General features: G+C 37.6%; 1 protein-coding gene across 5 annotated transcripts in view; it reads left to right on the forward strand.

Moving 5' to 3' along the window:
• inf2 (inverted formin 2) overlaps window positions 1–13,462 on the forward strand; it is a 47,501-nt gene extending 34,039 nt beyond the window's left edge. For 2 of the 5 annotated variants that reach the window (XM_015350885.2, XM_015350886.2), the window contains exons 18-23: window positions 163–327; window positions 968–1,070; window positions 2,580–2,735; window positions 3,818–4,549; window positions 6,754–6,810; window positions 10,840–13,462. In XM_015350885.2, the coding sequence (XP_015206371.2) occupies window positions 163–327; window positions 968–1,070; window positions 2,580–2,735; window positions 3,818–4,549; window positions 6,754–6,809 (1,212 nt within the window). In that variant the 3' untranslated portion in view covers window position 6,810; window positions 10,840–13,462. The other 3 variants (XM_015350888.2, XM_015350887.2, XM_069193311.1) reach the window with 3 other exon arrangements.
• The last annotated feature ends 985 nt before the right edge of the window (window positions 13,463–14,447 follow it).

The following is a 14,447-nucleotide window of genomic DNA, read 5'->3' on the forward strand; positions in this document are numbered from 1 at the left end:
GACAGCTGCTATTGAGGGTGCAGACAGGGCTTTGGTTATTATGGAACACGGATAGAAAATCAAGTTTTCTAAATCATCTCTTTGAAATAAAATGCAGAACTGTGTACAACTCGGACGATATGTTGACTTTTACTCACGAATAATCACTGCTTCCATTTCTAGCAAAATCTAGAAGAATGTCTGAAACTTGAAGACCGTTTTGTAGCCATAGAAAAGAAGAAGGAGGAGCTAGCTACTTACCTGTGTGAAGACCCAAGCAAACTGTCCTTAGAGGAGCTTTTTAACACCTTAAACACCTTCCAAGGCCTCTTTGTGAAGGCTCTCAAGGTACAGTTACACCATAAACTGTAAGCCATATACAGACCAGATTGATACCATTTGCTTAGAGAAGTCACTCTTCAGTCTAGTAGGGGTATTATTTTCCTCATTTTGATTGAAAACTCAGAACCAAGAACTATGTCTTTCAACAGCTAGGCACAGGACAGATTGTTAAATATTGGTCCTCATATTCTGACTGAAGGTGATTAAATGTCTTTCAGTTTTTAAAGATCTGTTAGCCTTTTGTAGTTTTATCATTATTAAGAAAACACGTTATTTTGACTGTGAAGCTATCTTTTTTTATTAAAAACTATAATTTGCTTTTCATTTTCAGCTGCTTCATTTTTATGCTTCTGTGAGTCCTTTCTCTCTTCCCCCCCACCTTAAACTTGTACGTCATAGTACTGCTGTAGGATGTGCAGCTTTTGTACAGTGGGAATCGCATTGCTTTCTCTCAGGTTCAGTCCCAGCTCTGCTCTACATGGAGACGCCTCTCACAGTGGTGGGTCCTGCTACACCAATACCCCAGCCTCCCCTTCTCAGGAGAATTAATGACTAATAGCTTTATATAAGCAAAGTTTTGTGCAACACAGAAGGCAATTAGAGAGTTACCGTCTTGTCAAGTAAAACCCCGCCTGTTAACTTTCAGGAGAACCACACATGGAAAGAGCAGGCTGCGAAGGCAGAGAAGCGGAAGAAGCAGCTTGAAGAGGAGGAGTCCAAGAGGCAGAAGGGGGCAAATGGAAAGATAAGTAAGTCGTATGCAAGATAGTAAACATGGATTTAGAAAAGGAGGATCTTGCTTAGAGTCTGTTAGTGTTCTTTGAACAAGCAACAGCAGCAGTGTTAAGTAACTAGACTATATGTACAAGTATGTCTGGCTGGCCTTTGAGGTGATGGTTTAACACTGAACTGTCACTAGAGAGGAGTTCATTAGATTACTGGTGGTGGTTAAGTCCTCAGGTGGATTGTAATTAATAGTGTTTGGGGATGTAAAACATTTCCACTACGTTAGTGGTAGGTGGTTTGGGTGTTTGACAGCAGCCAGGAAATACTGCAGAAAAGTCTGCTTAGCAAATCTCTACCATAAAATCTTCTTTGGCTTCATGTATTTTCCTTTGTGAGTTTTTATGAGTTCAGATCCCTTGAGCCATCGAAGTTATGGGTGGAGTCTATGTCACAATTGCATAGAATGTCGAGATTTTCCAAAGGCTTGAGTTAAAATAACTCATGAAGTCTTTATTCTTAAATGACCGGCAGTAGGAATTCAATTAAATGTGTTTGGTGGCAGCACAGTGGTATGGTAGTTGGCATTGCTGCCTTGCAGTGCTGGGATCCTGGCTCAATTCCAGAGCTGGGGTGCTATCTGCATCGTGCGTGTTTGTATGTTCTCCCTGTGTTTGGGTGGGTTCCCTCTGGGTGCTCTGGTTTTCTTTCTTGTGCCCACTGCTTGAGACACTGTCACGGGGTAGATGGAGCCTGAATTGCAATGAAAAAAAAGCAGTTCGAAAATTGATTTATTGTTTAATATATATCTGTTAATGCATAGATCACATTACAGATAAGGGGTGAATACTGAACTGAGGTGGTATAATATGTGTTACAGGCATAATTTTTGGGAGCACTGTTCTTCAAAGGTTTTATTAGTGTTTTAGATTCTGAAATGGCTGACTAGTTACGTTATTAGAGAATACCAAAACAGGAGGATTTGTAAACACTAGAAGAAAGGAAATTAAAAAGGAGTGTGATATTATTGTAGAATTTAAAACAATGATATGGTATAAATGTACAATACAATAATAAGCACTCATTTAGAATATTGTGTAATATTTCTGCTCTGGGTATGTGTTGCTGGACCAATGTGAGAGATTTTCCTGGGCTCAAAAGGGAACGTCCTACTATGAAATTCTGATAAAACTGATTTTTTTTTAAGTCTTGACTTGGAAGTGCATTTAAAATGGAGACCAGGAGGCACTTCTTTACCCAAATGGTGGTGGAAATCTGTAACACATTAACCAGCCATGTAAACTCCAATATCCTGGGACTTTATCAAGAAACAGTCAAATTTAGTTTTTAGTTCCTAAAAACAAAATGTGCAAGAAAAACCCAATGTCCTCCATTCGTATGCAACCTTTCTTACATTCTTGTGAGCCTGATGTTTCAGCAGTCCATGGGCTATCTGCAAATTGCGTTTCCTGCCTCTTCAACTGACTTTTCTTCAAACTGCACATGAGCCAAAGCTGTTTCTCTGCTTCTTGCAGTAAGAAAAGTCCCCGCAAAGCAGGAGGAAGGCTGCATTATCGATTCTCTGCTGGCTGACATCCGGAAGGGCTTCGCTCTGAGGAAGACTGCACAGCCCAGGTGCGAAACAGAAAGCCTTCCCTCTAGTGAAACACACAGAGGTAAAACACAGCCTGGTAAGGACAAGACTATTACAATACCTGTCCCTGCTTCGCTGCAGAAATTAACTGGTTATGCCAGGTGTTGTATCGCCTTTGCAGCTCCGCTTTCAGCTGTGTTCCCGTTTCACCATTTCTACTCCTTTCAGTGTCACTCCTGCAGCTTGTCAGGATTTGGTCTTGCTGTGCTTCTGATTTTGCCTCTAATGTAACATAGATATGATTGAGAAAAGTCTTTGTTTACTAAAGAGGAATTTTCAAGTAACCTGTAAGGTGCAGGATGATACCATAAGTTCTTCTACCACCACATGTCTACAAGATGGTAGATTCGTGTTGGAATACCATCTTTCTTTGTAGATTAAATATCATAATGAATTCATTTTGACAAGTGTAGCCACACTCTTTACTAATAGTTTTTTAGTAAACACTAAATTTAGTAACTTTTAAGTGATGCACCTGAAGGAAATTGCCCTCTTTGTATATTGGTTCTAAGCCAAATCTACAAATCAAATTTATGATAAAGGATTTATTAAAGGGCTGTCTAACAAACTACTGTTTACTGCAGAGTTGTTGCACAGATGTTAAAATTCAGCTTCTAGTTTATTTATTCTGCCAAATTTGTAAATTACTATTAGGTGATCCCTTTGTTTTTCAAAGACGGCCTTGGACAGCAATAAGACAAGTCATACTTTTGTTTAGTAAATGTACATCCTGTTTGGTATTTATACTTATTTTTACTACTGTCTTCCAGTTCAGTTTGTGTCCCAGTCACTGCTACTTCTGAGGCATTGATAACAGACTGAAATAATGATCTGCTTTCCAAAGGCATCACCTTGACATCTGCCGGGAAACCAGGAGGAACAGACCACACAGGCTACAGTTGCTGGGTTTACCCCCCTTCCGCCACCTATTTACAACTGTAAACTCCCAGCACATTTATAATGGGGAGATGTTGGGAAATATTGTTTAACACTGTATGTCAGTGGTTAGCTAAAGCAAAATCTTCCATCCAAGGAGGCTTCTACCCCAGCAGAAGTACCTGGTGTAAGCTGCAAGAGTTACAACCCCTTAATTTGACCCCGTCTCCTTTTCTCCAACAGACAAGTGTGCTATTTCTGCAGGTGAAGAAGGAGCCTCAGCATCCGCAGACCCCACGATGGACAGCAGTCAACTAAATGGGACCACGACACAACCCCTGGAAAAAGACGACACACTTTCTCCTTCTGCAACCGACCCCATAAAAGAGGCAGAACATGACGTTGGTAATCTACAGCCTGGCCTCCCTGCTGAGAACCCACCAGAGTTGAGAGATGATGTTTCAGAAGAGAAGAATGCAGCTACAGAGCTTCTTTCTTCTCCTCCTCCTCCTACCATCCCGGACAATGACCCGCCTGAACTGAACAATAATGGAAAAGGATATGAAGTGGAAACAATGACTTGTGCAGCTGACGAAGCGCAGGAGGACTGCGAGGCTGAAAAAAAGTTTGCAGCAAACTCTGACAGTGAAGTGACCATCCAGCACAGTGGAGGTCCGTTTCTGCCCAGCGACCAAGACTGTTGTGACCCTGCCTCACAAAATGCCGACAGGAGTAATGACACGCCATCGGCAGCATATGCAGATGATAACCGTCATGCCTTATCCCAGTGCTCTACTTCAAACTCAGCCACCAAAGAAAATGATGTGATTGATGGTCAGGATATTGTAAATGTATCCGAGGTGCCAATCACAGTGAATGATTCAGAAGGAAGTTCTTCCAAGTCAGCAGACTGCACAAAACCTGAATCTAAAAGGCTGCCTAAGCACTTCAGAAAGAATAGAAAGAGTGGAGAAGGTAATATATTTAATTTTTGTTGTTCAGCCTAATAAAGATATATGTATAATAGTATAAAATTACAATATTTGTCTTAGATTCAAAGGAAGATGTTTAAATGAGAAATGATTATGTATTTTTAAAACCTGTTTTGGGCACAATGGTGATTTGGCAGTTAGCAATGCTGCCTCACAGGTCCCAGGATCCTGGGTTCGATTCTGACCTTGGGTGTATCTGTGTGGAGTTTGCAGGCTACATCTTCACTCACATGGGTTTTGGACAATTGCTCTGGTTTTCTTCTTTGCCAAAAAGACATGCTTTCTGGTTTGGATTGGCTCCATTTATTGCTATAACTATGTTTGCTATATGGTCCCTATTTCTCTATTTTTCATTGATTCCCACTGTCAGTCCTGCTTTGTGCCCTATGCTTTCAGGACAGGCTATGGCTAAGACCCCAGTTGAGCTAAACGGCTTTCTGAAAGTGGGTTGAGAAAATATATAGCTTAGCAATTGATAAGACAGTGTGATTTTTTTTTTTTTAATCTAAGAATCTCTGTTTTTTTTTTCTTCCACACCCACACGTTTTGGATAATGGCCAGTTGTGTGTGTCACATCTTGGCTTATGCCTGCAAACCCTGCCATTTCATATGGGGGAGAGTGAGGAAGTGCAGACAGACTTCTTCGACACACACCTGCCTTTGAGCCGCTCGTCTTTGAACACGTCACAGGCTAGTCATCCCAGTTCTGGAGGAGGGGCGTGGGTCTTGCCCACTGTGCCACAAACCTGAAAGTCATTGCCAGCTAATCCCACTTCACCTGAGTGGTGCTCAGTGATACATACACTGTGACTCGGGGAACCCTGGTCACAGTTGCTGTTATGACCCAGGCTCAAGCACATGAAACCTGGAGCATAGACCTCAAACTGCTCTCAGGATGCAGGTCTCAATCTGCTCAGCACCTTTGCAGGTGGAACCACTCAGCAGCCCCAGTAGATTCTCTTTGTGGGCCCTGATTGGAACCGACGTCCTTTTTTGCTAGAAAAGAAAATTCCCACTAAGAATTTTAGTTTTTGTTCCAACTTTAAGGTTGGACTATGCTTAAACTATCTGCTATGTGGAAAATTCACATTTGTCTCAAAGTCAGTGCAGATATTTGAGATTTATATAGAAGTCTGTTACGTGGTATTCTGAAATTTTGAAAATAATATTTAAATTTTAATGTATACGTACTACAGTTTTTCTCCTAAATTAAAAAATGATTCTATGATTGAAAAATATTTTACAGAAAATTAGCTTTAACATTGGTATTTCCAAAAACCGGTAATGAATAAAATATTGTAAAGTTTACTTTTCCCCAATCTTTTTCACAATAAGAATACCTGCAATCTGAGGAACGCTATTTTTTTTTTAAGATTTCTATGAAATGTTGAATCGACTCGCGCTCCCAAGAAATAGACTCGTTTTTCTTTTTTCATTGGGAACCTTCTGACCACAATTAATTCTTTTAAGATAAAAAAAGGCTAAACCACAGAAGATTAAACTTGATGACCCCGATCTGCTGTTTCATTCCTTTGTGATCTCCCCCCCCCCAGAAAGAAATGTTTTTGGTTCAGATGTACAAAAACTCCTAAAATAAATCCTGATTGTTTGTTTTGCTGATTTTTTTTTTTGTACAGTTAAGGTCTATGTACTTTGTCACTACTTGCACAGCATTTAATACCATTTCCTAGTGACTTTTCACTGTAGTGGTGTGAGTATTTTGGGTTTAGTCCCTGAAAATTCTTTCATTTAGGTATTATATCCAAACCACAGAGTTCCAAGATTTTGTACAGCCATACAACAGACAAGTAGCCTGCTCTGTTCTGCAGTAAGTTTCTTACTGTTCTAGATAGAGACAAGTCCGCTCAGTGCACCACCAGAGCTTTATTCCATGTGACACACCTTTTAGAACTTGTACCTCTACATATAACACATCTACCTGCAGAAAGTTAGACTTGCTGCATTTCCAATCTATAGTGCTTTTTGTTGCGAAATAAAATAAAAATTGACCAGAAACTGTTGTGACAAAGAAACTTTAAAGACATGGGGAAAATACTCATTTTTAAAAATCAAGTATAAAATGCCAAAAAGCTTAGCAGTATTATTTATAATTGTTCACTCTGTTGGTTGTGTAAAACCATGTACATTGCTTCAGTTTCTCATTGTGTTTCAATTTTCTGAAAACAGCTGTTCACAATGGAAATGGACACAAAAATTCTAAAAAGGGTTGTGTGATGCAGTAAGGTAGGTGAAATAGATGTGTGTTAAACTAACAGCCTCTCAAGGGCATATGCTTGTGATTTACAGCTCTGCTAACTAACAAATCCACATTTCTTTAACCAGGTCCTTGCTGAATTTTGTTTTAACTGATTTTCCTTCTCATTTTGGAGTTTTGGATATGCCTTCTTTCATCTCTTGTCCAGTAACATCGTGAATCCATCCTGGTCATTCTAAATTATTGGGATCACTAGGGAGAGGGCACAGTTAATCTCTATAGCTTGAGGGGGAAAGTATGGGACCAAGAAACATTCAAAGACATTTAGCAACTCCAGCAATGTGCACTGAGCTGGGTAACAAGTCTAGAGTACATGGTAAGCATCCACTTGCAAGGAGGAAGTGAGGTTGTGTCTTAACCTAGGATTAGCTAAACAATATAAATCTCACTTTCTTGTTTAGTGCAAGAAGGTTATTCTGGTTTTCTTTTCCATAAAATAAATACATTTAATTTAAGTGGAAGTACATTTCATTATTTCTTAGTTGTTATACAAGATCAGGCTCTGTAAATCAATTTAGAATTAGTCTCATCATCTTGCATTGTAATTATACAATATGAAACTTTGCTTTAAGTCTGAGTGCAGATCACTTTTCATTATGCCATTGAAACGAACAGTTGAACAGCTCTTTGGTAGTATTATGTCCATTGTAAATAAAAATTACACCTTTTCATAAAAACTAACACATTTCTTTCCTGTGGTTGAGGGAGAACTCCAACTACAGTTCCTTATGTCGTTTTCCCCTGCAGTAACTCAATACATTCTTACAAAGGGGAATAAGAATGTTTTTGCAAGTATGAAGTCACTTAACTCCTACTAAACAGAAAAAAATGTAATTCTTATACTGTTTTGTTTTCTGCCAAAGTGAAAATTGGAACTTGTTCACGAAGACGTCTTTTCTATGCGGGAGGGATGAGGCTGATACATTTTCCTTTGGAGGGCCTTTTTTGCACTATGTTTGCTATTTCCAGAGAGAGAGCACAGATTACAACAATACGGATGCACACAGAAGGGCAAGTGGATACTGGCTCCCTTTAGTGTCACCTGATCTTTCCCCACCAATGATGGCCTGGGCATCTCCAACTGTCGGAAATCTGGCAGAAACATGTGGTCTGTAAACCACCAGAGACTGGTCTCCCCCATTCTGAAACACAGAAGGGAACAGTTCCTGGATACCTTTCTAATTTCTCCCCACCAAGGGGTCTCCCTTACTGCCACTAATACCAAAACCCAGATTTGACCTGGTCTTTCCTGGACTATGGGGCTCAGCCTGTACTACAAGAGAACACCTTTATTGGTCATGTCCAATGACTATAGTACTTTTGCTCCTGTCATCTGTCTTTTATTTCTTTCACAGATGTCATAAATGATCCAGTGGGATGGTCCCCCAATTAAATCAATTCAAAATGCAGTTGGCTGCTCATGGTCAGGGATTATAGATTTAAGTCTAGGTCTAGGATACATCTTTTGGGGACTGACTGAGCTTCTCCAGCCCCTGAGTGTTAATGAGAGTGGGAGGTAGTGTGGTCAGCTTTGATAGTATGAACTTCCAACACACAACTGACCCATGTGGAGTACCACGTGTTGTTGCAGTGCTGTTGGCAAGAGCTGCATCAGTTTTTGTTGTGCCTCTTTTCTGCTGGTCTTCACAGTTTGAAGAAGGCCTGACCTTGTATGGTTTTCTTCATCTTTTCCATACTGGTGCAAGTTTTATAGCAGTGAACTGAGCTGATGGAAAAACCCAAGATTCCTTCTGTGGAGGGGAAGAAAATTAGGGTTGACATTGGAAGCAATTCCAATTATGTGTTTTAGAAATAAAATACTATAAGCTTTTCTCACCAAGTCCCTCTTTGTTTTTTAAAAAAGCTATCGTACATGTCCATGACCAGGTCCTTACAAATAGTTAAGCATCTTGTTTAGAATTTTATTATTAGTTTATTAGCAAAACAGAGCTTCATCCATTATTGCAAAATTGAATAAAGCCCTAGATTAAAAGTGGTTTCCAGTAAGTTACATGAGATGCCTTTTTGATTTAAGTCCAGGTCTCAAAGATTGCTATTTATATCTAATTCATTGATTTATACCAATGGGTGGCTGGAGCAGTGGAAAACCAATTTTCAGTTTAGCTCTGCTTGCCAGCAGGTATAGGAAGATCTGTCAGTTTCTCAAAGGAAGCTGTGCATTCTCCTGATGTAATTATGCCAACACATGATAATGTTCTTTTTAAATTAAAGAAGAATTAAAAAAAAAACAGGATCAAGCTTCATTTCTGCTTTTGCATTAACAAATATGACATTTCTGTTCAGTTTTAAAAAAACATTATCTCAATGCGGAGAAATAAAAAAGAATTATCTAAAATTTTAGTCAGTTTTCAGTAAAACTGCTGCTGCAGAGACTATTAAGCACCATACAGCAAATACCTTAATCTTTAGCTTATAAAAGACAATTGCCCAGCATTTTCTGTGAATGAACAGACTAAAATCACTTTTATTATTCTGAACTTAATCAGTGGTTAATTCACAGAATGTTTGGTCTTTCCCCTTTGTCAGCTTAGCATCCATCTTCAACTAAATAAAATGCCAGAGGTGCTCCATAAACTGATGATCCATAAACTGGTCATGTACTGCAGCTATGCCCTTCAGAAAAATATTTGTATCTGTTTCACTTACTGTTTTTGCACCAGAATCCATTATGTCTTATCATAAAATCACATGGCATAATGTATAAATATGTGTACAAATATGTCACATAATGGACATTATTTAAAGGACTTCTTGCAAATTCATCCTGAGTTAATCTTCAATATTTTCACTCTTCGTATCCCTTCCAATCACTAATTTCACTGCACTTAATGATTTCATTTTCAATTAAAAGTGTTGATATCTTCAAGTAAAAATAAAACTAATTTGGTAGTTGCATTCTGATTAAACAATGAATCAAGACTGCTGCTAGGGTGAAGATGGGTAGAGAGAGAGGTGCTGACAAAGATACATGCATAGAGGAGTCAGTAAGTGAGTAGTACGATATGACAGTTTTGGCTCCCAAACTTCTTAATGACACCATTTTGAACCAGAATTTCACATCTATATTAAACAAAATGGAACAGTAAAATTCATTGAGGGGGGAAGACAATGGATAAAGGTTGTACACAAGAAGAAGAAGCTTTTAGGCTGATGTATTGAAGAAGATGGATGTAGAAATGTTCTGCTGGTATATTGTGAATTGGTTGTTAGCAGTTCATGGTCAAGATGAGTGATACAGTGCACATACTTTTTTACTGTAGCTCTTTGGCCACAGTGATATTATATCCAAGATGATCACTACATGCGATTTATGAAAACTATAAATCAATTACATGCTCAATTTCATAATGAAAGATATGATATATTTTGAATTTTTAAAATAATTCAACCCACAGACCTGAACTGGGTGAAGTGATCAGAAAATAGATGGATGGGAAACCAAAAGTAATTTAAGATGGACTAGTATACAGATTTCTTTCATCTTTCATGTTCTGTAATGGTAGATGTTATTCCATTTAACCCACTTAAGCCTTTTCATCAGTCTTATTTGTCAAACAGCTGCTGTGTTTTTTGTCACAAAAGCAATATGTCTGATTTCACGCAATGTCATCTTTTAAATGAGAACTTTATAAAACATAAGCAGTAGGTCTTCTATTTACATTTGCCTTAATTTGTGCCTAATGGTTACCTAAATGTTTGATCAAAATTATGTTTCAAAAGACGGACTTTTCCTTTATGGTAAACTCCCTTATATGTCCTGATAACAATTAGATTGAGTCTCAAGATAACTTTAGAATTTGAATCTTGTTTTAGGCATCCTGTTACTGTAAGTGTTAACCATATAATTGTTAAAAATACTGAAGCACAACAATTTAAAATAGGTTTACCTTTTATTAAAGAACATTTTCTTGAAATAAAAATCTCATTAAATTTCTCATTTAAATTTCTAATTCCAGTTTCTCCTTTGTGTTTTGCAGGTTTGTCCAAAAAGAAGAAGACAAAAGTCAAACAGAAATCTTGAGATTTTAAGTGGAGATCTCCTCACAAGCCTTGAAAAGTATTATCACAGAACTCTGCAAACTCCTGTGGGAGTAGCAGTTCTTGTCAACTGTGTTTATGGAACAAATCAATTGTTTGAAATGCAGTTGAATTCAGCAGAACGAAGACTGGGATTTGTTTTACGCTCCAAGGCTCCAGTTAATTCCCCTGTTCACACTTTTGAGGGAAAAAATTATCCTTCTTTAAGAATTGAAGATCTTCAGAAGTCAAGCACATGAATAGCCCACAACGTGCAGCACTGGCAAAGATACAAGTTCATTATGGACAACATCAGAAAATCAATTGTGGCTGATCCGACCAATTGTACGACACGGTTACAGAAACCTGCAAGAATGAATTCCTAATTCTTCTTCCATGGAGAACTTTGTAAATACGTTTTGCATATTTGGGAGACAAAAAATTGAATATTTTCAAACATGTAATCCATACTTTTCCACGTTGTCAACAAATGTATAGCAAGTGTTTCCAAGTTGCTCCGTTTTCTCTGTCACAGAAGCATAACAACACAAAACTAAGTGGCCCATATCGGACTTCACAGGTTTCGTTCACATTTGACAATACAGTGTTGCCACTGTTAGGCCATTAATGGTCTAAAGCCATGAGCATTATTTCAAATTGAATGTGAATAAAGATTAATCAATGAAAAAAAAATCATATGTCTCTACTGAGCTATAGAGAAAGTTTTAGTGAACATTTGAATGTAATTACAGCAAGGAAGATCTTTGTGATCAGCAGGCATATTTTTTATTTTCCCATATATTTCTTGTGGGTTGCAAGGTGTCATGGCACATTGGGGCCTGTGTCGTGATTGCAGACTGGAGCACTGTCTGTTAGGAGTTCGCGTGTTCTGCCCCTGTTTGTGTGCATTTAGTCTGGGTACTTAAGTTTCTTCCTGCCTCCCAAAGACATGCTGGCTAGATTATGTCTTTCAACTGTTCTCTGTGCATGTTTTTCCTTCCAGGATGTAGTCTTGACTTGTGTTCCCAGGATAGACAGTGGGTTGCAGCAGACCTGAATAGGAACAAGCAGCTTCCATGAATAGATATATTCCTTGCATATACTTAGTAATGGTCACCAGTATTAACTTTTCAGTGCTAGATGGGTTATTTATTAGTTTTATTTTTATTGAAACAAATAATGTACACATAAATATATTTGATATACTGTATGTGGTGAAAAAACGATGTAATCATTCAGAGGTTCTTCAGAGAAAGAACTTTTGTAAAATAAGAAATAATTTATGATTTCCATTTGTCGCATTCAAGAGACCAAGCTGACTGCATACAGAAACATTTTTTGTGGGTTGTAAAAACACATTATTGTAGTGCTGTATAAACATCAAGAGATTACTTTTATCAAAAAAGGGAAACAAATAGGTGCAATCCTGGAGTAATCCTTGAGGGTTTTAAAGATGATCCATAGTATGAGTCTTGATGCATCTTAAAGGTTTCTGAAACACATTTTATAACAAAAATGAAAATAATAAGATCTACCTACAGTATGAATGAGGAAAGCTCACAAGGCAGTAGATGTACAGGAAAATGAGGGTTAAGCTCCTTCATTAAATTTTCTGTATGTTCTTAAGGGCTGGAAGGTGATACCTACTGTACCAAAACATGAATATTAACTTGCACATCTTAACACTTGCCAAAAGTCATAGGCATTTACTGTAGGTAAGTCCCCCTTAGCTGTGTATCTTGGTCACAACTGTGGATTAAAAAGGGGTATGAACATGTGTACTTGTACAGTAAATCCACTTTCCAAAAAAACTCCAATGATTTGTTATAATACAGAAGGGCAAGAGATGACTGTTTCCAAACTGAGAACAAAGCATGGTTTTAAAATTGTGTTTTAGTGACAACCTGGAAGTTGCGCAGGCTTGCTCCTTTAATTCAGCTGTTACTGAGGTAAAGAGAAAAGGCAGTGTGTGCCTTAGTTTTCTGTTGTACATGTACTGTATGTACAGCAGTACAGTATGTATGTTATACATATCCTTCCTGCTGGCTGTTCCTGCTTGGATTTCTAATTGTTGTGCTCAGTGAAAAGGCTTACCAAAGCCATACACAGTCATGTCATAAGAAAGAGTCAGATGTGATTAAGCACATACATCTTAATCAACAGGCTCAAATACACTGCACATTGCTAATTTCCTTCTCCTCTATACCAATAAGGTATAGCAGTAAGGTTTCATGCTACTTTTTCTTTACTAGAGTCTAGCACGGCAAATAATACTTTAAGTAGAAACATGAATAAACATTTTTTTTAGAAATCAATCAGAAATAATGCATCATATATAAAGTACTCCTTTAAACCTTTTCTTCTGTACAGGTCAGATTGCTATGTAAAATTTACTTTTATTAATGTATTTTTGCAGTATGTTCTTTGAGCTGATTAGCGTACTGTGTCATTGCATTTTTACTTATTGAAGTTGTCAACATGATCTGAAACGAGTCATAATGCCTTAATGTTCTAAATAAATTTATGAAAGCTGTTTTAACTGATCTGTTCTTATGAACCGCGATATAAATGATATCAAACCTTCATGTAACTGTTCATTTTTTGTTTCAGAGAACTTTCATAATGTAATCAGATCACAGTAGTGGTTGTATTTCTGTGGATCGGGGAGTTTAATTTACATATACTTCTGTCTCTACTGGAACTGTTTGGTGTGTTACTACCAGTATTTGATTGAGTACTGTGTTTTGTTAGCCTCTGGTATGGCGAAGCCTCAGCTTTATTCACTAGCGTACCTTAGCGTGTACAGGATATGTGTACTGAATGCGTAGATGATTGATGAATGGCTACTTAAACGTATTCATCACTAACAAAACGTCTATATAAAACTTAGCTCTTAGTCGAGCTTTTTATTGGAGATATTTTATTAAAATTAAATGTTTTGGTGAAATGAACTGATAAATAGAAGCTGGCGAATAAGAAGCCAACTTCAGCCTCGTTATTTGAGATGCATTTGGAATATGTTAGCAGTAATAAACATGCAAATTACTTCTAGTTAACTCAGTTTGCATAGACTTTATTCTACATCCTAGTGCTAAGCAGCTTCAATACCTATGATTTTTAAAAATGCATAGTACTGTAAAATATTTCCCTACAGTAAAATCGCTATTAACGAATTAAATTACACACATTTTAATTGTAAAAAAAATATTTTCACAGTCCTTTCAAGCTTTGATTATTCTAGTATAATCGCCAATTTGCAATTATCCTAAAAGAGATTAAATATTCAAGATGAAAACATCCGAATTTTAAAAGGACATTTGCCTTACATATAAAAAAATACAAACATGCGGATTACCAAAGTCTAAGCATAATACAATACAAAGCCAGAAGGATAACAAAATAAAGAATGCGCTATCATTCAAGAAGTTTCATTGTTGCCAGTAAACTCTCATCTTTTTGATAGAATTCCTCTGCGCTCTACTGTACACTGTGTATAACCTCCTCCGCCGCTCTCAAGTCATGTGAAGTTGTTTATGTGCTGACATCATGGTGACCCGTATTTGGTTAC

The sequence above is a fragment of the Lepisosteus oculatus genome, chromosome 8 (genome assembly GCF_040954835.1).
Source record: "Lepisosteus oculatus isolate fLepOcu1 chromosome 8, fLepOcu1.hap2, whole genome shotgun sequence".
In the NCBI taxonomy this organism is placed as follows: domain Eukaryota; kingdom Metazoa; phylum Chordata; class Actinopteri; order Semionotiformes; family Lepisosteidae; genus Lepisosteus; species Lepisosteus oculatus.